The sequence below is a fragment of the Triplophysa rosa genome, linkage group LG23 (assembly GCF_024868665.1).
Source record: "Triplophysa rosa linkage group LG23, Trosa_1v2, whole genome shotgun sequence".
NCBI classification, from domain to species: Eukaryota; Metazoa; Chordata; class Actinopteri; order Cypriniformes; family Nemacheilidae; genus Triplophysa; species Triplophysa rosa.
In genome coordinates this window covers 2629701-2655272 of record NC_079912.1, presented here as the reverse complement: position 1 = coordinate 2655272, position 25572 = coordinate 2629701, and the positions used below count along the sequence as shown (strand labels likewise).

Here is a 25572-nt window from a genome sequence, read left to right as displayed (position 1 = left end):
TGAAATATTCAATAATTCTGTGTTTTAAGGTGATGGCATTGCAGTGAACAGCATCAACGTGTGTGATGAGTTCTGCGTTACGGGCTCAGAGGACGGTTTCATGCGCCTGTGGCCTCTTGACTTCTCATCCGTTTTCTTAGAGGCGGGTCGGCACACCCCTGTTAATCACCCTTCCAACCAATCACCCGGCTGACAAAGAAAAGCAAACATTGAACGTTTGTGTTTTTGCAGAACACGAGGGTCCCGTCAGTTTGGTGTGTGTGTCCTCTGGCAGCTCAAGAGTACTTGCGGCCACAACCAGAGGAAATCTCGGGTATCTGGATGTCGGTAGTCGTGGATACCATACACTGATGAGATCACACACAACGAGTGTCTTGGGGTTTAGTGTTGACGGAATTAGGCGGCGTGTGACCACGGTGTCAAAAGACAGCACAGTACGAGTGTGGGACATGGACACCATGCAGCAGGTCAGTTTTATAAAAATGCATGTGGATTCATTGAACATGTATGCCTTTTGATGAACAAATAGATATGGTTGACACATCACATAAAATCTTCTTTTTCACTTTCTGTAGCTTTATGATTTTGTCTCTGATGATGATGATGACCGCCCCTGTTCAGTTGCGTTCCATCCCATCATGCCTTTCTTCGCCTGTGGTTCGAGCTCTGGAACTGTGAGAGTGTTTGACATTCAGTCATCCAGCTTAATCATCCAGCATAGGTATAAACACACACACTCATTTAGGTCAAATTCAAGACTAGCATAAGTTATACAACGTAACGTGAAAAAAGATTTATCTCAAGTTCTGCCTATCCAAATTGCTTGTTTTTGCCAACGTCAATGTAATGGCATAAACACACAAGCAATTGAATGTGTGTGTTTTTACAGTCAGCACAGTGGGTCTGTAGAATGTGTGATTTATTCTCCTGATGGTCAGTGGCTGTTCAGTGCTGGTTCTCTTGGTTATTTGGCCCTGTACCGAGCATCTCAGCAGGACCATCATGTGGTCCGTGTTCTCGGTGAGTAAACATCCTCAATGCTTCTTTAGTTCTTTACAGATCACAGAGATGGTATCTTTCACAGAACATTTAAAAGCTTGTTCTTTTAACTTCATTAAATGTACCGCATGTAAAAACACTCTCTGTTTCTAAGGTAATGTGGTTGCACAGGGAGTAAATCACGGGCCGGATATTTTAGCAGTGAGTTCTGACAGCCGTTGTCTAGCTTTTGTTGGACCGACCGAATACACGGTCACCATCATGGAGGCGCACACACTCAACGAGGTACACTAAAGCAAACCTCTCTTTATGTGTTTGCTTTGAAATAGCTTAAATAGGTGACTTTGTGAAGTATATTTAAAGTGTTAAACAAAATAGATTTAGTTCAAATTAATCAAGGCGTGCTTTCGACACTTTTACTAAATAAATGTCAAACGATTAATCGTGAGTTATCGCATCCAGAATAAAAGTTTGTGTTTACATAATAATATATATTTAAGAAAATATAAAATATACAAATAAATTAACATTTATGTATAATATAACTTATTGGTAAATATAAATACATTTAAACATTTTCCTAAATATGTAAACATGTACAGTATGTTGACGTGTATGTGTTTGTAAATACAAAATTAATATGCACAGTTCACAGACATATACTATGTAAACACAAACTTTTATTCTGGATGCGATTTAATTGTTTGTCAGCACTAGTTTATTTATATGCAATGTTTTCTTAAACATTTAATTTGCGTTAAACTGCCATTATTCCCACTAACCTTTTTTTGTTAACCAGGAGACATAATGCTGACAATCAGAGTTTTTTTATTACTTTGACAAATAAAAGGGTAACAGGGACCAATTCTCACTATCAACAAGTTGCTTATTAGCATGCATATTATTAGAATATTGGCTATTTATTAGCACTTATAAAACACATATTCTGCATTACCATATTCTACATCCCTAATCCTACCCAATACCTAAACCTAACAACTATCATACTAACTATTAATAAGCACCAAATTAGTAGTTCATTGAGGCAAAAGTCTTAGTTAATGGTTTGTTAATAGCGAGAATTGGACCTTAAAATAAAGTGTGACCAATAAAAATACTTTAGCTGACACTGTAAGAATTCATTGGCTGTCTCTCTGCAGTTACTGCGCATTGATGTGAGCATTCTGGATGTTGAGAGCTCAACACTGGACTCTGCCCTAAATGTGTGTTTCTCCCCCACGTCCCTGTCCCATCTGCTCATCACCACGTCGGCCAATAAGATCCTGTGGATCAACACTCACACGGGACAACTGCTTAGACAGGTGACAGAGAGGGTTTTATACACCTGTGTCTAGCTATACAAATGTTATACATGTTATTTTGCACAATTTTAAGGTCAAAATCCAGTATACTTTTAGTAAGCCATGTATGTACAGTACCAATGTCTAGCAGACTTTTAATTTGGAAGTTAGGTTAGTGTGGACCACAACAATTCATACACAACATTCACGTTTTGTATTAAAGACTGAAATCTTTACAGGTGTCTGAGGTGCACAAGCGTCATTGTGTTTCTCTGGCTCTCAGTGAAGATGGACGGTATTTGCTCACGACCGGGCAGAACTCCTTGAAGGTGTGGGACTGTAACATGCACCTGGATGTCAATTCACAGGTATGTTTGTTTTGACATTGGGGGTATCAATTTTTTTATTTTTATTATTTGAGTAAGGTCAAGCATGTCCCCGTTTCTCTTCTAGGTGTTTATTGGTCACTCTGAAGTGATCAGGCAGGTTAGGTTCACACCTGATCAGAGGGGCGTGGTCACTGTGGGTGACGCCCTCTTCTTATGGGACTTCCTGGCACAACCACAGGAGGATGAACGGACTCCCTCTCCTACCCACAGAGCGCCAGTTATCTCTCCTCGTAGATTAGGTATACTATTTATGGAGATAAAAAAATTGTAAGGGACCATTCATGGTAAACTGGTCCAGTAGTCGTCAAATTTATATCACCAGGACTTTAATATAAAAAAGCTTTACCACCTTAAAATTTATCACCTCGAATTTCATTGTCCTTAATTTTAAATATTTGAAAATCTTTTTCTATGAATTCACCGTTCTAAAAATTAGGGTTGTAAAATTCAGATCTCGATATTCAGGACACCAAATTTGACTTGAGAATTTAATTTGGCTATAACCGAGTGTAACATCCAGGAATGCAAGGAAGAGCAATAGACCGTCAACAAAGAGACCCAGGAGGTGAAACTCTGATACTTTTTTGGTAACATCCACTAGGTGGCACTTCATTAGCGCGGCTGCCATTTAGCGCATCTACAGTGTTGTAATTGTAAGTACACATTTCATGTAGTTTTAGCCTACTTTATTCAGCATTTCTATTTTATGCATTTTTACACATTTCCTGTTACTATTATTAGTTATTACTCCACTAGGTCTCAAATATATACTGTACGTTTTAATGTTCATGTGGCCTACCACAAAAAACTGCATATTCTAGTGAAGATAATAATAAATATATTTTATTTGTAATCCTTTACACAGCATTCTATATACCATGAAAGTGTGTGACAAAACCTACATTGTCAGTTAACGTTACATTTTTTGCAGCAACATTCATAACTTTTTTAATCTTTCAAATTTCTGTCACACACCCCTGTAATCTGCTTGTTAAATCTGATGTCACGCACCACCACTTCCACTTTATCAGATGCTGTTTTATTATTTAATTCCTATCAATATAGATTTAGGGGAATTAGTTGCCATAGGAAAACAACAAAAAATAATATAAAGTCATGGTGTGATTTAAAACTTTACAATATTGATGACGGAGATGTCTGTAGTACACACTTTTTAGTCAGCTGCAAATATGACTTGACCCCAAAAAAATTCTAACAAAAGGTTTCTCAGTGGTTTACAGTAGTATCAGATGTACTTAAAAACATACTACAAGTTTACCAAAGTTTGACTCCAAGAAAGGCCCCATTTTCAAAATGGTGGCCGTCAGGTCCTTAAAATTACCATTACTCCTTTGTATTCCTCCTAGACCAGGAATACTGGTGCCTGATACATGATTTGGCCATGTAATATTCTCATTGGCATATTTGCATGATAGATAAGTGATTACAAGTACAATTATATATTAAAGCAATTGGTTATAAGCATATTTATGCGAAAAATAAGTACAATTTCCCTTAAGTAATTGCATATTTCTCCTTTCTCATATCGTTTTGCCTAGTGTTGGTGATTTCTGTGGTTCATAACCATTCTTTTGATTCCAATAAAGAATAAATTCATTAGAACTGTGTGGTACTGTAAAATTTGTCAAAACAGGGCTGCCACGTGGAGGCTCAGTTCCGCTAACCCTTTTATTTTTTATAATGCTTTTTTTTGCCTTTTGTTTTTTTTATATTTTTTAATACTATTCTTATTTATACATAACTTTTTCTATTTTCTTCAGTTGTTTCCTCTTATTCTGGTTTATTTTTTATACTTTTTTGAACTGTGACCTTCACTAGATTTACCATTAGTTGTCACACTCTTCCTCCCATAGAGGTTGATTATAGTGATTCTCACAATTCCCAACTTGACATGGTCCACAAGCAGGCATGCATAGTAGTCCATATGCCCTGCAACTGCACCGTTGTGTTCGGCAGGCAGTTGTGCATCTGTCCACCAGCAAATAGTGCCTAATGATGCCTTCCATCAGTGTGCCTATTGCACCAAGTAGGTTCATAAAAGTATGAAATCCTCCAAGCATTAAGACTATGCTTTTAAGGGGACTACTCTGTGGTGCATCCATGATCATCTCTGCTGCTTTCCAATGATTGACCTGTACTCTGGAGACAAAACGTGTATTTTGTCCACCTTGGATTTTGTTTGTGACCTGGCTATCAAACACAATGCTCCACCCGTTATTACGTTTGATCAGCCTCTGTACTGGAAAGCAGCAGAGATGATCATGGATACACCACAGAGTAGTCCCCTTAAAAGCATAGTCTTAATGCTTGGAGGTTTTCTTACTTTTATGAACCTACTTGGTGCAATAGGCACACTGATGGAAGGAACAGGACTCAGGAACATTATGGAAGTTGTCTATGGATCAAATGCCGTCCAGCACATGATGACTGGAAAGTCAGTGCAAAGAGCTTTTCGTGGTGGACAGATGTCTCAATCACCTGGTTGTGTACATCATCGCCTCTTTGTACACTTGCATTGTTTATTCCATCAGCGCCCTTCTGATGAACCTCAACCACATCAGAGCCATCTCTTAAGTTTTTACAGCAAATAGGGCAAGTTTCTTGGTTTACAACAACATGACTCATGGTCAAAATTGCATTTGGAGTGTACTTTTTCCTCAAGCTAATTGAACAGTGTCATCCTCTCTTAACACACTTACATTGTTGGCCTTTTTCATGTGTTAGAAATCTGGGTGGGGGGTTTAAGTAGTCAAGGATGAATTTTGTTTGAGCAAAATGGTATACACTGTGCTGCCAACAACATTTCAATGAGGCAAGCAATATCAAATGTCAGTATTCTCTTCCACCATCTTCCGAATTGCTGAAAATTGTGAATTTAGTTTTGTTGGGTTTAGTATAATGCCACCTTTATACTAACAACATCTATAGTATGCATTACATATGTATTACCTTATTCAAATTTAAATGAGTGACCATTTTAGAGGGTTCATACACAGGCCTCTGTTCGGGGCTAATTCAGAGTTGTTTATGATCAAAGTTATACAACTTGTTGGACTTTTGAGGCAGTCCTGCATGTTCAAAAATTTGTACAGAGACGTTCTCCAAAATCGATTAGAAGTTTATTATCAGATGTAAAAAGGAGTAACAAAGCTTTGGGTTGTCAGACGATCTCCTCACTCCACCACAAGCCAACAACCCAAATTATTCAAAAACACACATATTTATTCAGTATTTGACGTCGTGCTCATCTTCTGACTCCTCCTTTTCTCTAGGGAGTATTGCTTCTTGGCAACCAATCACCGTGAACCAGTTTATCTGACTCCGTCCTTTTTTCTTAGTTCCTGCAAAACAACATCTTCTCACAACACATGTTTTACATCCTGTGGTCAGTCGCTAGTTTTGAGGAATGTTCTCTAGAGACAGTTTCTTTTGGGGAGTGTTCCCTAGAGACAGTTTCTTGTGGCCGGACAACATACCAACATTCTTAACATTCTTTTAGTAAAAAGAAAACACTCAATCATCTAATGCTTTTAATTATGTAGCGTTGTTTCTTAATCCTATGATTCATTAAAACACATCACAACTCATGATTATACTTAAAACATATGCAGTGGATTGATTCATAACATTTCTTTTATGTGTGACTCTTTGTGTGTGTGTGTGTGTGTGTGGACTTAGTTAAATTTATGGTTCCAACCCCCACTTATCCTGTCTCACTCCGCTTGCCACAGTAACTTTTCACTGAGTAAAATAGCAAGCACATGATAAAAGCACACAGCTTAATGATTTAATGAAAGAAAACACTTATTGATTATATTGATAATTAAATCATACTTTTATCTGAAAAATATTTCCACAATTCCCTCTCTTGACCTCGTAAGAGGTCACACATCATCTTCTCCTTCATCTTCTGCTAGATCACTTGATAACAAAGGCATACTGTATGGGGGTGGAGATTCTTTCTTTTCAATAGCTGTAACAATTAATCTATTGCACAGTGATCTAATACAGGGAATACAACAACACCCACAGGTGATTAATATGGCTAGGAAAACTCCAATCGATACTACAATGGACATCACCACAGCTTTCCATTTCCCCAACATTGTGTCAAACCAATCTCCTATAGTGCCGTCTACACCCGAATGTTCCTTCATCTCTACAGACAACGTCTTCAATCCCTCTAGGGCCCTGGTCACTGATCCATCTGGGGCCGTATTATTTGGAATATATGTGCAACAAAGATCTCCGAACATAAAACATACTCCTCCCTTTTCTGCCAACAGCATGTCAAGGGCCATCCGATTTTGGACTGCCATTAGAGAAGTCGGTGCTAATTGCTCTGCCAAACCATCAATTGCATCTCTTGTCATATTTGCTAATCTCATTACGTTATAATGTACATAGTTAATTCTATCTACATTTTTGTTAGGGGTGACTGGGAAAAATGCAGATATTATCGGTATGTTCTCTAATCCTGCTGCTATCTGATCTGCTAATTTGTATTCATTTGGTACTCCCCTAGGAACTCCTATTGCATCGATGTATGTGGGGCTGTTTAATGACAAATCTACACTTGAACCTGTTGCCCTCTTCCTGAGGATGTGTCTTCTGCGTCTTCTGGCAAGTGTGGCTGAACTCATGCTTTCCTCCTTCACAGTTCTTTCACCTAAAAGGGTTATCGGGGCTCCTAACCTTACCATAGCACACACTCCTCTTGCTCCCTCAGGTACTCTAGTAAACAGTCTACGATCTCCACAATAGTAATACAATCCTGCTCTAGCCCATGTTCCTATTTGTGTCCTGTTATCTATCACTATCTGATTACACCAGTCACTACTTATTTCCCCTAGGTTACTTGTCGGTGAGTTACGTGTAATGTTAAAACACGTGTAGTTTGCTTTCTGTGGTGTGAATGGTCCTGCTTTAGAGTGATTTGAGATGGGTGGAAATATTGCTGCCAACGTGGTACAATTTGGTGGTGATGCTTGACTTGTCAAGGCTAGCATACACCCGTAGCCCCAGGTATCGTTTGGATGCAAGGGAGCTGGTTCTATGTGTAGTTTTGGTCTTGCGTTAGCACACCCTACACAATCATCTAATCCTTGTTCTCTGGCTGTGGTAATTATCCATTCCAGTCATAAATTGTTTTCCCCATACCCTGTGGCTTTTTCTATTATGTCTTCCGGTTTCAATTTGGTATAATCAATTTCTACTATTTCACCCTTTGGGTTTTTTACTGGCAATGGTTTTTTCGAGGTTGTTGTTTCATTTTTTGGTCTTTCTTTTAACACAATTTTTACCAGACCCAATGTATCCTTACCAGTCACATCCACTCCCACTAGTACATAAAATTGTCCTTCCGTGGTATCCCAACACTGGTTCGGTACACCCTGTGCTTTTGTTTTGTATATATCTTGTTGTAAACCTACTATAGATATGGTTATAGGATTTTGTGCGTGACTAAAATCTCTTTGTATCCTAAAATGTCCTGCCGCTTTTACTTCACCATTCGCTGTCTTTGTTTCTGTGGTTCCCTGAAAATCTGGATTAGTGGCTTGCCACACATGGTTCCAAGTGGGACACCATCTATGATTACCCGGCCATCCCAGCCCACACAGGTAAACATCATATCCTCGCCATGAACTATTCTTCCCGTTGCATTGGATAATACTACACAAATCAACTGTATATGATGTATTACTTCCTTTTGTATAATCTAGCTCAATTCCACCATATTTCTGTAAGCATTTGTCTGTTGATGTTATTGACCTTCTTTGTCTAGTTCGCAGTGTGGTGCTATTACCTTCCTGACTTTTTTGTATTCCAAAAATTATCCCTACGATGGTTCCTGCAATTATCCCTAACACACACAACAACTTCCAATTTTCCCACAGCTTCATCTTGTTGCTGTTGTATTCACCCTCTCTAGTAATGTCTTGTTATCTTTACAAAATCAACCCTTCTTAAACCCTTAATACCTTACCACTTATAAAAACACTCTAAAAAGTACACTTTTTAAACCTGAAAATTGAAAAACATTGAAAAACACTCAAAATCACACAATAATGAAAACTTGATTATAAGGAATAAATGGTTATTTGTATGTTCACGTCCGTGAACACTTCACTCAGAATCTTTTGCACTTTCTTGAAGTCTAGTTTATCTAGACCACACCCCAGCCGGGGTACTGAGATACTTCTTACTCTATTAGCCACACACCAATCTCTCATGTGTTTTAGGCTTTCTGTGAAACAGTCATATGTTGGTAAATCAGTGTATTGTTCTTTGGTTATTAGGTGAAAAATAATTCTGCCGTCTTCTTCTTTAGTTACTGCACATTCACCTGGTTGTTTGTTTTGGTCAATTACTTTCTCTGTACCATATCGCCGTTTGAACTGTTTAGCTATACCTGCTCCGTATGCACAGTCAGCACTTACACAATGGGCCAATGGTTCTGTGTGTGGGCTTGTGAAAATGTCGCCTGTTTTATGTATAATTTGGAGCTGTTGGTGTTGTCCAGTGGCAATTTCAGTGTCTGTTTTACCGTCACTTTGTGTATCCTCCCTCTCTTGGACCTGAGTCCTCAGGTCCAAACCAGTGTCAGCAAGAGACCTAGAAGGTGGGTCACAAGCTACACAGGATGTTAAATGGAACCAAGTATCGCCTTTGTCTTGTAGTTGCACACAGTGTGAGGTGCGAGCTGTTACTCGATGGGGCTTAGACCACCGTGGTTCACTCCACTTTCTGCGGAAGATCCTGATCCTGACCCAGTCAGCTGTGACTGGAGATGGCAGTTCCTCCGGTTGTGCTGGTACAGGAGTTACCTGATGGGAAAAGGTTCGAATCAGAGCTGTTAGTTTATCAAAATACACAGTATGTGACAATGGCTGCACTGTGTCCTCTCTCAACGCCGTGGTTGGTCCTGGAAATTGACGACCTGTAAGCAATTCAAAAGGTGTAAAGCCTGAGATCCTGTTGACAGAAGAACGAATAGACATGAGAGCAATGGGTAAAGCTGACAGCCAGTTCAATTTAGTCTGTGCACAGATTTTAGCCAATTTTAGTTTAATTGTCAGGTTTAAACGTTCAACCTTACCTTGGCTGGCCGCATGGTAAACCGTACCATACGCATGTGTTAGGCCTAGAGCCTGTTCAACAATTTTCAAATGTTCATTTTTAAAATGGGTGGCATTGTCAGATCTGATACGTCGTGGGAACCCATAGTGTGGAATGTAATGGTTGATTAGACACTTTATTACGGCCGTACTGTCCTCTCGGCCGACAGGATATGCTTCTGGCCAACCAGTGAAATAATCAACAATCACCAAAACATAGCGTTTGCCATGTACTCGTGTAATCATGTCTGTGAAGTCAATCACAATTTCTTCCCCTGGACCAGATGTCAAAGGGAAACACCCCCGTTTGGGTTTGATGCTAGGTTTTACATTGTGTTCCTGACAGATACAACAACTCGTCACATGACCTGACACCATGGATTGCAAAAATGGATGCCACCAATGTTCGAGAGCTCTCATCATTTGTTTGTCACTGACATGGCTTACCCCATGGGCTTGTGTTAACATTGAACCGGTCAGAGAGACAGGCAATGCCGGGCGTCCATCTGGCGCTTGCCATAGACCATCACTAGCACAGATGCCTCCATGCTGTGACCAGACTGATTGTTCTTCAGGGGCAGATTTCTGTTGTTCTTTGACCAAATATTCTCGAGTGAAACGAGGCAAAAGATCACTACAGGCTCTATCTGATCTTACCACCTGCTGAGTTGCAACATAGCCAGCTTCAGTTTTGGCAGCTAGATCAGCTGCATTGTTTCCATCAGTGATAGGGGAATCATTTTTGGAATGTCCTGGACATTTAATAACTGCTACCTCTTTGGGTATCATCAGAGCCTCTAAAAGGTCTCTGGCTTCGCATGCATGCGTGATTGGTCGACCTGAGGATGTGATAAAACCACACCTCTGCCATAAGGGCAATTCCACGTGGACAGCTGTTACAACATATGCTGAATCGGAATATATGTTCACACGAGTCTCACCAGCGTAGTACAGGGCTCTTGTCACTGCTATCATCTCTGCTCTCTGTGCTGACTGTTTTCCTTCTAACTTCCCTGCATCCCTTGTCACTAATGAGCTTCCCACCTGTTCAACTACTGCATAGGCTGCCTTCAGGCTCCCATCCTCAGCTCTGAAACAACAACCATCTGTGAACAATGTAATAACTGGTGGTGGGGTTGTCAATGGCACCGCAGACAGATCTTCTCTTACTTTGGATGCTCTCTCGGTGATGGGTGCACAATCATGCGGCTGTCCATCTCCCATCAGATCAGCCATATTAATGCCCTCATGTGTGTATGTGAGATTGGGGCTGGTCAAAATCTTAGCTATTCTTCTCTGTCTCAGTGGTGAAAACGTGAATGATGCTGAATTTACGAATGACATGATAGAGTGTGTGGTGAGTATTGTCAATGGGTGGCCCATTACAATGTGTGATGTTTTGTGCACAACTTTAGCTAAACCCGCTGCAAATCGAGAACAAATTGGTTGTCTTTGCTCTACACAGTCTAACAACACACTCGCATACATCAACACTTTTCTCCTGCCTTGGTCTTTCTGAAACAGGACACCATGTGCGCTGGAGCCAGATTCTGAGGCATCCAGGAAGAAAGGTAACTCATAGTTGGCACAGTTCAGGTGCACAGCATGAGCTAGCTGTGTCTTGAGGTCAATGAACGTCCGTTCAGCCTCTTGTGTCCACTGAAGTTCTGCTTTCAGATTTTTCATGCCATGCTCTTTAATCAACTGTCTGAGTGGTGTAGTCAGTGAAACATACATAGGAATATAGTGCCTACTGAATCCTGTGAGGCCTAAAAATGACAACATGTCTTTCACTGTGGTTGGCTTAGGATGGCTGAGTATACCCTGTCTTTGTGTCCCTGTCAAAGTTGATCCCTGTGCCGTGATCAGTCGACCTAAAAATGTAACACAAGGTCTGCACACCTGCAGTTTGTCCTTGCTTACCTTGAAACCAGACTTGTGCAACTGAAGCAACACAACTCTGGTAGCCTCCAAGCACGCCTTTTCAGTTCTGGCTGCCAAGAGTAGGTCATCAACATACATGATCATGACACAGTTCTCAGGTAAGCTACAGTCCTGTAGCTGTTGTTTTAAAACATGATTAAAAATTCCTGGTGACAAAATAAACCCTTGTGGTAGTCTGTTGTAAGAATACTGGCAGCCCCTGTATGTAAAAGCCAAACATGCTTTGCAATCCTCTGCGATTGGAATACAGAAGAAAGCGTTTGCCAAATCGATGCATGTAAACCATTGGTGCGCTGGTGTCAATGTGGACAGCGCAATATATGGGTTTGGCACTGTCATTGTAGGTGTTGCTACAATGGAGTTGATGTTTCGTAAATCATGTACCAATCTGTATTTGTTAGTGCCTGGTTTTGGCACAGGAAAAATTGGTGTGTTCCAATTAGACCTATAAGGGGTTATCACTCCCTTGTCAATCAGTCCAGAAACAGTGGTGGCTACACCTTCTTCTGCTTCTGGTTTGTTGCGGTACTGAGGGACCCAAATAGGTGTGGTGGTGGTCAATTTGAAGCTAACAGGTTTGATGTTACAAAACCCTACATCTGTTGGTCCTTGAGACCATAGATTATCTGGCAATGTGTCAATCATTTTTTCTGCTCCGTCAGCGTCTGTCTGCTCCCTACCATGGCTTCTAGAGATCTGTTTGTGTGTCAACACCCCTGTGTCTTCTGTTTGGTCTTGCACCCAATATGCTTTTTGTGTCTCGGAATACAGGATACCCCAAGTTTCTGTGGGTTTCCAATCATTAGCTGCCAACAGCCTCTTAGTCATGTTGCCTAGCTCCCTAGCTTCATGTTTCGGATGTAATGCTACAGAGACGTGTGGTGCAGCTGTATCAGACATTTCATACCATTTCATCTGCTCTTCTGTCAGTAAAATTGGTGCCACTACTCCCTCTTTTCCTATCATGAGGCCGGATCCCCTTAACACCCATTTACTGTCCTCTATTTCCTGGAACAGATCTTGGTATTGTGTGGTGTCATCCCTGTCATAAAACAATGTGCAATGTAAGGGGTCTATTGGTGGCAGAAAAATGTCTATGTTTGTGATCCACTGGCGATGTTCGTTATACCTAGATACAACGCTGTTTGGGGCTACACTGGAATCTAGCTCAACCCAATATATGTCAGCATCTTCTAACTCACCACACGATGTTAACATCCACTGACTGTCTGTGGTGTGACCTGCAAGGGAACAATTTGTTTCTGAACCATCTGGAAATTTCACTATCACTCCCTCGGGTGAACATAAAATGCTGGCTCCTAATTTAATTAATAAATCTCTGCCTAAAAGGGGGATGGGAGCATTGCAAGAGTACAGGAACGAGTGCGACAATGTCTGATTGGCGACCTTCACTCTCAACAGTTTGGTCATCGGCCATTTTTCTACCCCACCAGAGAACCCTATTACTCCTACTGTGCGATTTGTCAGATCGCTATTGTCAATTGTGCCCTTTGTTACAGTAGAGTATGTGGCCCCGGTATCTACCAGAGCCTTTAGTGGTGTATGGTTTACCACTATTTCCATGAGAGGTTCAGCCATTCCTCTCACGGTGGTTCTCTGTGGGCCCCTTCAACATTCCTCCGCCCCACCCTCCGGGCCCCATGTTGGGTGCACAGGCGCCTGTAGGTTGGAAGGTGACGGGAAGTATTGCCCCGGGTTGTGTGGGGTTTGTGGTCCCCTGCCACGACCACCGGCGCCACCTCTTCGGGGACCCCATCCCCCCGCAGGTGGACCGTTACTCTGGCCTTGACTCTGTGCTGATTTTTGTGGACAGTTTCTCGCCCAATGTCCATACCCACCACACTCAAAACACTGGTCCCTCTCAAACCCTCCCCTCCCTCTTTCCGGCTGCCCTCGTCCATTTCCTCTCCAGGGGGGTCCCTGCCTACGGTTTGGTCCTTGGGCATAATGTGGGTTGCTATATGGATGGTGGTGTGTCGGTCCTCCAAAAGGAGAACCACTGTAAGGGGGTCCTTGATATGGGTCTATGGGTTGGGGTGCATTGGGAGTATGTTGTGGCATTTGCTTGGCCTTTTTGGTTGTCCCTTCACTTTTGGCTTTTTCTAATTGCAATTTTAACAACTGGGTTTTAACTCTTTCTAGTTCCTCTTCCTCTTTATTGGCTCTTTCCACTGCTCTGTCTGTGTGATGCACTAAATGTCTTTCCCATACCTCGTTACTTGCCACTGGGATATCTGGGTTATTCTCCATTGCTTGTTTTACTCCATTTGGAGCTCCTGTCATTACTGCTGCTCTAAATATGTCTCGTGTCACAGGGTTGTTTAAACTGTTTTCCTCCACCATTTGTTCCCACTCAGCAGCACAACGGAAATAATAGGCTGCTCCAGTCTCACCTGGTTTAATGCGGAATTTTATATTTTGGTATACGGTTGGTGGTACAGGATACAATCGCCTAAGTGTTCTGCCAATGTCTGTGCTCACCCTTGCGAATGGTGTTTCATTTACGTCCATAGTGGTGTGAGCATCGAGTTCCAAATTCTGCATTTGTGAGGCTGTCAGTATCTGTCCTAACAGGCATCTCAAGTCACCCAAAGCCAAATCAGTGCCATGGCAGAGTACAGTTAATTTACTCAGCCATCTGCTGCCTCCAGAGGTAATGGGTGGCAATTTACTTGCTATTGCTGTCATGTCACTATGCGACCATGGTTGGTACTGGAGATTCCCACCTGGTCTCTGCATCAAGGGTGCTTGCATCTGTGGCGCCTGTAATTGATGAAATGATGTCTGATTCAGAAAATGTCCAGGCGGAAATGATAAGAACCTTGATTCTGCGGTAATGGGGCGCTCTTGTCGAGTGTTCCTTCTTAATCTACTACTAACTGGCCCATCCACTGTCATGTCCCCTGTAATCTGGACTTTCATCATCCCCTCATGTTCGCCCATGTATTCTGGATATGGACCAGGTATGTATGTGTGCGGCTGTGGTGTGTGTGTGTGTGCTGGACTTGGTTGTAACACTACATGGTGTGGTGTGTGGGTGGGTGTATCTGTCAGTGTTATTAATGGTGATGTTGAGGGCGTTAATGAAGCTGGTACTCTATGCCTACCTCCTCGAGCTTCCTCTTCTCCTACTGGTTCTTCAGTTACTTCTTCAATGGGTTCTAATAATTCTATTGGAACGGGCTGCTTTGGCTGTATCTCTTTTTCTTTCTGTCTTTGTTGCAATTCTTCTTTTATCTTTTCTGTAGCATACTTCTCTTCTCTCATGTCCTGCTTTAATTCCCTTACTTCCTTATGCAATCTGTCCATTGACTCTGTTATATCACTCAAGTCAACATCTACTTCTCCACTAGCTATTTCCACTACCACTTGCTGTTGGGTTGGCTCATACGGAGGAGGATGGCTTAAATCTGGGTATAATGAATGGGGACGGGTTTTCTCAGGAGGCGGAGCTGATGGGTTAGTCTGAGCGCTTCCTGTATTCTCTTTCTTTCTCTCTCTGGCTGCTGAGCTGTTCACTTCCCCTTTCTTCTCACTTCCTGTAGTCTTCTGCGAGCTGAGTGCTGTGGCTGTTAAAGCTACTCTAGTCCACATCCTTAATTTCTTTTTTAGATTATCTTCTTCACTACCGTGTTTTCCTGCACTATACCACTTAACCTTATCTTTCTCTTCAATATGTCTCCGTAACTTACTATGTGCTTTCTTCTCCATTTCTCTGATTGTTGGTGCTATAGGAATCATCACCTTTTCTGCACTTTCCCATCCACAATCATCACACAATGCTACCCAACACTTATCAATTTCCTTCTGTCTTTTCTTTCTATCTTCAGGTTCAGCTTGTGCCAATAACATATCTGTAACATTTTGCCACTGCACTGTTACTGGTGGACACCCGTATTCATCACACTCTTTCTGGAATTCCGCCATTTTATACACAAATTCTATTCACAGTTTGTAAAAATTATACAGTATCTATTTTCACACAGTTAAGTCACTTTTCACATTAATTTTCACTTCAGCAATTGCATTTGCCTTTTCAAAACATTCAAACATATAACAAACAATTTTGGAATATTCCTTTATGAGTTCCCAGACTCAAAGGGAGTTATTTCACCCTGGCCTTTTTCGTCCCAGACGCGAATACCACAACGCAGTTTATGAGTTCCAAACTCAAAGGGATGTAATTCCCTGGCCTATTTTTCGTCCCAGACGCGAATACCACAACGCAGTTTATGAGTCCCAGACTCAAAGGATATTAATTTATCCTGGACTTTTTCGTCCCAGACGCGATTACCACAACGCAACTTATGAGTCCCAGACTCAAAGGGATTTATTACCCTCTCTACGGGGGACTCTAACCACCCGATTTAATATTTTACTCTTTCAAATCTGATTTTTCAAAAACTTCTTTTTTCTATTTATTTCAACTTCCTCAGAATGTTCATCAAATTCAACACAACAATTTAGGTATGTTCAATAGCAGAATTTTGAATAAACAGGCTTCTGCTTACCTTTTTCTTGTTGGTCGCGACCTGTGTGTTGAACCTGAGTCCGTTCTGATCTCTCTCGCCAAAAGGCACACAATTAGCACTATCTCTCGTCAAATCACGGCGTGGTCACGATATTGTTGGACTTTAAAGGCAGTCCTGCATGCTCAAAAATTTGAAAGAGACTTTTCTCCAAGTTATATAGAAGTTTTATTTATCAGATGTAAAAAGTAACAAAGCTTTGGGTTGTCAGTCGCTCTCCACACTCCACCACAAGCCAACAACCCAGATTATTCAAAAAACACACATATTTATTCAGTATTTGACGTCGTTCTCATCTTCTGACTCCTCCTTTTTCTCTGTGGAGTATTGCTCCTTAGCAACCAATCACCGTGAACCAGTTTATCTGACTCCGTCCTTTTTTCTTAGTTCCTGCAAAACAACATCTTCTCACAACACATGTTTTACATCCTGTGGTCAGTCGCTAGTTTTGAGGAATGTTCTCTAGAGACAGTTTCTTTTGGGGAGTGTTCCCTAGAGACAGTTTCTTGTGGCCGGACAACATACCAACATTCTTAACATTCTTTTAGTAAAAAGAAAACACTCAATCATCTAATGCTTTTAATTATGTAGCGTTGTTTCTTAATCCTATGATTCATTAAAACACATCACAACTCATGATTATACTTAAAACATATGCAGTGGATTGATTCATAACATTTCTTTTCTGTGTGACTCTTTGTGTGTGTGTGTGTGTGTGTTGACTTAGTTAAATTTATGGTTCCAACCCCCACTTATCCTGTTTCACTCCGTTTGCCACAGTAACTTTTCACTGAGTAAAATAGCAAGCATATGATAAAAGCACACAGCTTAATGATTTAATGAAAGAAAACACTTATTGATTATATTGATAATTAAATCATACTTTTAACTGAAAAATATTTCCACAAACTCCAATTTAAGTTACTTTTGTGTGCAATAACTTTTACACATACTGAGTAGGAGTTACATGACATAGGCTAAATCGTTTACATCTCTGGTTCACCCCAAACAAAGATAAAACCTTACAGTAATCTCACAAAATCATGTATTCCATAAGTTTGTAATCATGTCAGTGCAATTTAGACAAGTCCAATGGATTCATAGACCCAGACAACATAGGGTTAGACACCAAGATTACTTGGCTAGGTCAAATAATGAAGGAGTTAGGATATTTTAAGGGCTGCCTGCCCGTCTTGGACGCCATCTTGAAAATTATACATTTCTAGTGGTCAAACTTTGGTAAACTTTTAGTATGTTATTAAGGACACCTAATACTACAAAAAACAGCTGAGAAACCTTTTGTTAGAATTTTTTATGGTTAGGTGGGTTTTTTTCATATATGCAGCGCCTATTTCGTTTATAAACGTTTTAAATATGTAATATGAATAAACAGTGCTCATAACGGCTGTTTAAATAATATCCTCCATCTTGGACCCGGAAATGGTTTTCATTACATCATAACAAGCGAATACGCTTCAGGAAGTACAACACGTGTGCAGCCCCTCCTCCTCGGTCTGCAAGCGGCATCCAGCTCCTTCTGGTTTATTACATGGACAGTATAAAAAATTAAACTTTCACAATGTAGCTTTTGTCACACGATTTGATGTCATTGGTATATTGAATGCTGTGTAAAGGATTACAAATAAAATATTTATTTATTATTATCTTATCTTCACTAGAATATGCAGTTTTTTGTGGTAGGCCACATGAAAACATTAAAAAGTACAGTACAATTTATATTTCAGACCTAGTGGAGTAATAACTAATAATAGTAACAGGAAATGTGTAAAGTTGCGTAAAATAGAAATGCTCAATAAAGTAGACTAAAACTACATCAAATTTGTAATTACAATTACAACACTGTAGGTGTGCTAAATGGCAGCCATGCTACCGAAGCACCACCTAGTGGCTGTTACCAAAAAAAGCATCAGAGTTTCATTCTATGCTCTTTGTCGACAGTCGATTACTCTTCCTTGCATTCCTGGATGTTACACTCGGTTATAATTAAATTAAATTAAATTTTCAAGTCGAATTTGGTGTCCTGAATATTGAGATCTGAATTTTGCGACCTGAAAGCGTGAACTTGAATAAATAAAACATGACTTTCACAACCTGAATTTTAGGACGGTGAATTCATAGAAAAAGATTTTCAAATATTTTAAATTAAGGACAGTAAAATTTGATATAATTTTTTTTTAAATTCAAGTCTTGATGATATAAATCTGACGCCATAGTCCAGTTTCTGATCATATGATGTCAGTGATTTCAGTTCTGTTGACCCATGGTTAACTTTTTTGTCCAGCCCACAACAGTGTGGAGGTGAATGGATTCCCACTGGCCAGTGAGAAACCTCAGGAGGCATCACTGCTGACTTCCTCTTTGCTGGTTATGAATCGTTCTGCTGGGAAGGACAGTGAAGGTATGTGTTTTTGACAGGATGTATTTGTTTATGTCTCTTGAATTATTCTTTAAATTGTTTATTATCCAAACGTCACCAGGTTTTCTGCATATGTGTGATTCCACTGCTGAACTGCATCTTAAGACCACAACAGGCCACACCCACTCCCCTTCCCCAAAACACGCCTCCTTTCTCAGAGTTACTGAATGGGTGCGGGATAACGACACGCCCACAACCCCAACCAATCAGTCGAGAGCAGAGACAATGGGGGAAAGTCGCACACAAATGCGTCCAGACTGCTATAAACACTTCACTCCACGTTTTAAGATTTCAGCGCTCGACCAGGTGATGTTTTTGTTCCATCTTCTATTAATATGTTACTTCTGTTGGTATACTGTATGAAAAAACAAGATTTTCAGACTTTTGCTTTCTATCATAACTATAAATAATGTTACACAAGCCAGTTGTATATTTGTGTCTTTTATTTACCCCTCTCTTCATTGACTTTAGACTATAATAGCCCCGCCCCCAGGACAGGCAGGGCTGAGTCTGAAGGCTGTGATTGGCTATAATGGCAATGGCCGTAACAATATGGTCTGGAATCCAGACACAGGTAAATGCTGCCGATGTTGTGTGGTATATGCAAGTGATCAACATTTTAATCTAACTTGAGTCATTTTCCGATCTGTCATCTTGATCATTTGTGTGTGTCTGTAGGTTTATTCGTGTACTCCTGTGGGTGCATTGTCGTCGTTGAGGATCTTCACACTGGTTCACAGAAACACTGGTTCGGGCACACGGAGGAGATTTCAACGCTCGCCCTCACCCACGATGCACAGGTACCACACGCATCTGATGTACTCTACTGTATACTGCACAAAAATGTAATCAGAGTTACCAAGAATACACTGTGTCAGTGTGTACAAAGAACATGACTTGGTTGTTCAAACTATTCCTTTTGAATGAAACATCCGATTTACTCCTTAGATGGTTGCATCTGCATCCGGGAGTGGAGCTTCACACAGCAGCCTCATCTGCATATGGAAGGTTTCAGATGGGTCCTGTAGTAACCGTCTCTCCTACCACAAGGGAGCGGTGCAAAGTGTGGCCTTCTCCAGGGATGACATGTACTTCATGTCTTTAGGTTAGTGTGTGACATCATCTTAATAAACTTTTTGTATTGCTATAACTGATTGCTATTTGCACAAAAATGTAGACTGGAAAACTTAAGACTTAACTGTCACTTGGTGTAGCCTAGATAGTCAGAACTAGCATTAATTTAGTTGTTAAAATGTAAACTGAAAAATACATTTTCAAGTTTAAGTTACTTTTACATTTTCAGTTGACAATTGTCCAAGCTGGCTGTAACAAAGCTCAATAAAACGGGAAGGAAGGAGGCGGGAACCGGCGAACATTTAACAATAAACTTTAATCAAAAATAAAAAAACAATAATACGGAAGTAAAAGGCCAGCAGCCCCTCACGGACGACTGCCGGCCACACAAACATAAACACAAAACTTAACATTTCCGGGCCCGGTCCTCTCTCTTCGGCAGTCCTGTCGCTCGTCCTCTTATGCTCCCGAGCTCCCCCGTGAGGCATGCGGGACCGGTGCGCGTACAGCTGATACTCATTATCACTCACGCCACCGGCCCCGCCTTCCTGCCCCACGGCTCTCGTCCCGCCTTCCTCGCTACATACCCCCATCGCCCCTCACAGGCCGGGGGGTACCACCGCGCCTGTGCTTACTCCTCCCCCCGGGGGGGCCCCCCCTTGAGAGCCCCAGCGCCTGGGGGTACGCACCGACGAGACGAGAGAACGGAGCCGGGAGCACCCCGAGCGACAGGGACGAGAGAGGGGAGAGAGGAAAAAATAAATAAAAATAGTCCGGTTCCCTGACACGCTGTCGTTCGGTCCTCAGCCCAGCCAAGAGGCTCTTCCTTGCGGTGCTATGCGGTGGTGCGGGACGCTCCGGGTCGACCCGATCCTCCTCTGTCTCCTGGCGGCTGGCGATGGGTTCCCCCCGAGGGCAGCCGGCAGCGAGTTGTCCGTTCCCTGCTCTTCCCCTTTTTCCTGGTGGACAGCAGCAGGCTCCGGCCCACGGCAAACGGCCCGAACTCCTCCGCTCCCTCCTCTACGGCCGCCACCCCACCTTGGCCCAGGAGCACGGCAGCGAGGTCTTCGTCCCCTGTCGAGCTCTCTCTCTCCGGCACCACCGCTTCGGGCAGCCGCTGGCGGACGTCCTTCGTCTGCGCTGCCCGAACTCCCCAGCACCGCGAGGCCGCTCTGCAGCAAGGGCTCTTCGACAGCATGTCCCTCCTTCCTCCCGGGTTTCGGCACCAATGTAACAAAGCTCAATAAAACGGGAAGGAAGGAGGCAGGAACCGGCGAACATTTAACAATAAACTTTAATCAAAAATAAACAAACAATAATACAGAAGTAAAAGGCCGGCAGCCCCTCACGGACGACTGCCGGCCACACAAACATAAACACAAAACTTAATATTTCCGGGCCCGGTCCTCTCTCCTCGGCAGTCCCGTCGCTCATCCTCTTATGCTTCCGAGCTCCCCCGTGAGCCATGCGGGACCGGTGCGCATACAGCTGATACTCATTATCACTCACGCCACCGGCCCTGCCTTCCTGCCCCACGGCTCTCATCCCGCCTTCCTCGCTACACTGGCTTATCAAAAACCAGACAGTGTCTGTGCATGTAGCAAATTAAATTGTATTAATAATTGTTTTCATAACTTCATCTCAATGATGGATAATGTTTTCTATTAACTAATGTTTTGTATCCGCAGGTGATTTTTCAGAGGCAGTGGTGGCGCTGTGGAGCACTCGATCATTTGAGCTTCTCTGTACTGTTCAGATGTCCATCCCGCTTCATGATGCTGCGTTCTGCCCGTTCACAGCTAATGAGCTAATGCTAATCGGCAGTGAAGCTGTTTTCTTCACTAACTTACAATCACATGAACACAGCACGGAGCTTCAGGTGCATACAAACACAATACAGTGAATACAGAAAAATATGGTAACAATCCAGTAAGTGATGGAATTTGTCGTTTTCCTTCTGCAGGTTCAGAGGGTGGGCATACCTGATGAGGTGGGGCGGGCAGAGGTGACATCACTATGCTATAACACTCGCCGCATACTTTACACGGGCACGAACAGCGGGCGCGTGTGCGTGTGGGACTGCGACACGCAGCGCTGCTTCATGACATGGGAAGCAGATGTTGGAGAGATAGGTGTCATGATTATTTAGTTTTATTAAAATCATTGTTGGCTCATTGTGTAATGATGTCACCAGAAAATACTCAAGAAAACCATGTTTGTGTCTGTAGGTGTGTTACTGTGCAGTGGGAACAAGTTGATAACTGGAAGTAACTCCAAAAAACTAAGACTGTGGTCCATAGCTTCAGTCCAGAATCTTACGAACCCAAATAACAAGAAAAGCAGCGCACTGCATGATGGGTAAGCAAACATGAAAATGGCCACACTTGTTTGAACCTTGAATACAGGTGCTGGTCATATAATTAGAATATCATCAAAAAGTTGATTTATTTCACTAATTCCATTCAAAAAGTGAAACTTCTATATTATATTCATTCATTACACACAAACTGATATATTTCAAATGTTTATTTCTTTTAATTTGATGATTATAACTGACAACTAATGAAAATCCCAAATTCAGTATCTCAGAAAATTAGAATATTACTTAAGACCAATACAAAGAAAGGATTTTTAGAAATCTTGGCCAACTGAAATGTATGAACATGAAAAGTATGAGCATGTACAGCACTCAATACTTAGTTGGGGCTCCTTTTGCCTGAATTACTGCAGCAATGCGGCGTGGCATGGAGTCGATCAGTCTTGTGGCACTGCTCAGGTGTTATGAGAGCCCAGGTTGCTCTGGTAGTGGCCTTCAGCTCTTCTGCATTGTTGGGTCTGGCATATCGCATCTTCCTCTTCACAATACCCCATAGATTTTCTATGGGGTTAAGGTCAGGCGAGTTTGCTGGCCAATTAAGAACAGGGATACCATGGTCCTTAAACCAGGTACTGGTAGCTTTGGTACTGTGTGCAGGTGCCAAGTCCTGTAGGGAAATGAAATCTGCATCTCCATAAAGTTGTGTAATGAATGAATATAATATACAAGTTTCACATTTTGAATGGAATTAGTGAAATAAATCAACTTTTTGATGATATTCTAATTATATGACCAGCACCTGTATAATCAAACATTTGGGTGTGTCATGCAGAAATACTCAGGTGCGGTTAGAACAGGAACTGCTTTTGGACGGTACGGTGATCAGTGCCACGTTTGATGATGTCATGGACATGGGGATTGTGGGTACGACCGCTGGAACCCTGTGGTACATCAACTGGGCAGACAGCAGCAGCATAAGACTTATCAGTGGACACAAGACCAAGGTTAAACCTCAAAAACTTATCTGAAGTCTATTCTTAGCTTAATCTGTCAAAAACAGAAGGCTTAAATTGAATTGTAACTGTTTTCTAGAAGCAGTAAAATGTTTAAATATCACTTTAAAGAAAGTTTAAAAAGACTGCATCTGTGTACAGGTGAATGGAGTGGTTTGTAGTCCTGACGAACGTCATTTTGTCACCTGTGGGCAGGACGGTAGCGTTAGAGTTTGGGCATTACAGAGCAACGAGCTGTTGGTACAGTTTCAGGTTCTCAACCAGGTGAGTTACACATATGTAACTTTATTCTCTCGATTCATTTTTGTAAGATAGTCATTGTGTGTTTTGTGTCGTAGAGCTGTGAGTGTGTTTGCTGGAGTCCTCCAAGGGGTGTGTATGAGCCCGGCGGGCGAGTGTGTGTTGCGGGCGGTTACAGTGATGGCACTGTGAGGATCTTCAGTCTGGAATCTTCTGAGATGGAACTGAAGCTTAAGCCTCATCCTGTAGCCGTGTGTGCCCTACAGTACTCACACTACGGTGAGTGTATGTGTGAGATCCAGTGTTGTGTCTGATTGCTTGTGTGTTTATGTAAACTGTATGTGTGTGTGTTTGTGTAGGTCATGTGCTGTTGTCTGGTGGTCGTGATGGTCTTATTACAGTCAGCAGTCCTGTAACTGGAGTCATTGTACGTACCTTGCGTGACCATAAGGGGGCACATATTACTACAGTTCAGTGTACCAGCAAACAGGTTTGTGAATGTACGGTCCTGTGTTCTGTGTGGTGAACAACTTTGTGTTAAAACATTAAATGTGTGGGATTAAGTGTTTTTCTGTGTCCTGAAATGCACCTGCTTAGACATTTTTATTTGAATGTAAGGATTTATGCATCTTTGTAATTGTTTGTAAATGTTTATAGTATAAGGAGTTTGGTCTGGAGGGGAATGAGCTCTGGTTGGCCGTAAGTGCAGATAGGCGTGTCAGCATCTGGACTGCTGATTGGACGAAGGAAAAATGTGAGCTGCTTGATTGGCTGACATTCCCAGCACCCAACCCACCAGAGGTGATCAACACACTAAATATTTGAGTATTAGATGAAGTGTGCTCAGACATTGGTTCAGATGTGATTATTACCAGCACTTTGTCCTAACCAGCTGGTGGAATAATTCGTGATTTTTTATCCAGTTGTTGTGTCTCAGTCTTCAGATTAAAACAACTCTTTATTTAAATCAGGATTCACACCCATTGCCACCCAGTCTGGCTGCGTTCAGCCCCAGTGAGAGAGGAGTGGTGGTTTACACAGGCTACGCTGTGGAAAAAGAAATCATCTTTTACTGTCTCTACAAAAAACAGGTGCCCGCACGCAAACACTGCTGCAAAAAAATAATAAATGTTTAGATGCATCAAAATAAATTAAGATTTATAAGTGTGTTTTGTAGGTCTTGAGGACAATCTCTCTTTCTGACTGGCCGCTGTGTCTCAGTCTCTGCTCTACTGGAAGACTGTTGGCCGTTGGTTCAAACAGTGAGTGTGAAATGCAGAGCATTTTTAATCCTGCAATCTTATGTTTCACACCACACATTCACAAAATTTAGATTCAAAATTAAACAGGCTGTTTTTGATAGTCTTTTAGTCTCTATGATTGACTTACTTCAGCGTACAGGCATGGTTCCCAATGAATATTTAACCGACGCCTGACTGCTGTTCTTTTGTTTCAGAGCGTGTGCTGAAGTTGATTCATTCTGCCAGTGGCCGTTTCCAGGATTTCTCATCTCACAGTGACTCTGTTGATGCGTGTGGCTTCAGCTGGTCTGGATCACGGCTGTTTACCGCGGCTCACAATGAGCTCTTACTGTGGGCTGTACACGGCTTATAACATCGGCGCAGAACATACGACCAAATAACACTAAACACGTTTGAGCCCTCACAGTTGTTCTGAGGGAGTGTAGATTTTGGGGGGTTTTTTGGCGTTGCTTAATACTCCTGTATGGTTCCATAGCCTGTTCTGTGAGTTGAACTTTTAAGTTATCAGTTTGAGAGTTTGAAATGTTTTATTTGTTTTTAGTATTTGTAATAAATTCTGAATCAGTTCAGTAGTTTGGGAATTTTTACACTCTTTGTTCTGTCTTGTTTTTATCCCTGAGTGGTTTGGAAAAGAAGTAACAGTATATCATATTGTATATCATATTATATCTAATGCACGCATCCAAAGTAAATAAACTATTACGTCCACAGAACTAAATAAAATATGTTCAAGTACCTAACATCTAACATTATATAATATACTGTGATAATATATAAATCTTTTTGATGTTGCACATTTTTTAGGAGGCAGTAAAAATTTATGAAAATAAAAATGAAGAATAAAATGATAAATCTAATGTAAGATAAAGTAGAATATAAAATAAAATATTTTTTTACAAATAAAAAG

General features: G+C 41.6%; 1 protein-coding gene across 5 annotated transcripts in view; it reads left to right on the top strand.

The window, feature by feature from the left end:
- The window catches only part of wdr90 (WD repeat domain 90), a 31792-nt gene extending 6338 nt beyond the window's left edge, over positions 1-25454 (top strand). For 3 of the 5 annotated variants that reach the window (XM_057322411.1, XM_057322409.1, XM_057322408.1), the window contains 24 exons: positions 30-146; positions 232-467; positions 576-721; positions 890-1020; positions 1154-1284; positions 2160-2321; positions 2540-2668; positions 2754-2928; positions 18625-18741; positions 18821-19065; positions 19231-19333; positions 19438-19559; positions 19708-19864; positions 21522-21712; positions 21797-21965; positions 22062-22191; positions 22983-23154; positions 23305-23427; positions 23502-23682; positions 23763-23893; positions 24061-24204; positions 24375-24494; positions 24581-24665; positions 24860-25452. In XM_057322411.1, coding sequence (XP_057178394.1) covers positions 30-146; positions 232-467; positions 576-721; positions 890-1020; positions 1154-1284; positions 2160-2321; positions 2540-2668; positions 2754-2928; positions 18625-18741; positions 18821-19065; positions 19231-19333; positions 19438-19559; positions 19708-19864; positions 21522-21712; positions 21797-21965; positions 22062-22191; positions 22983-23154; positions 23305-23427; positions 23502-23682; positions 23763-23893; positions 24061-24204; positions 24375-24494; positions 24581-24665; positions 24860-25017 — 3575 coding nt within the window. In that variant the 3' untranslated portion in view covers positions 25018-25452. Of the gene's footprint in view, positions 1-29; positions 147-231; positions 468-575; positions 722-889; positions 1021-1153; positions 1285-2159; positions 2322-2539; positions 2669-2753; positions 2929-18624; positions 18742-18820; positions 19066-19230; positions 19334-19437; positions 19560-19707; positions 19865-21521; positions 21713-21796; positions 21966-22061; positions 22192-22982; positions 23155-23304; positions 23428-23501; positions 23683-23762; positions 23894-24060; positions 24205-24374; positions 24495-24580; positions 24666-24859 lie in introns of those variants that run through there. The other 2 variants (XM_057322410.1, XM_057322412.1) reach the window with 2 other exon arrangements.
- Positions 25455-25572: the final 118 nt, after the last annotated feature.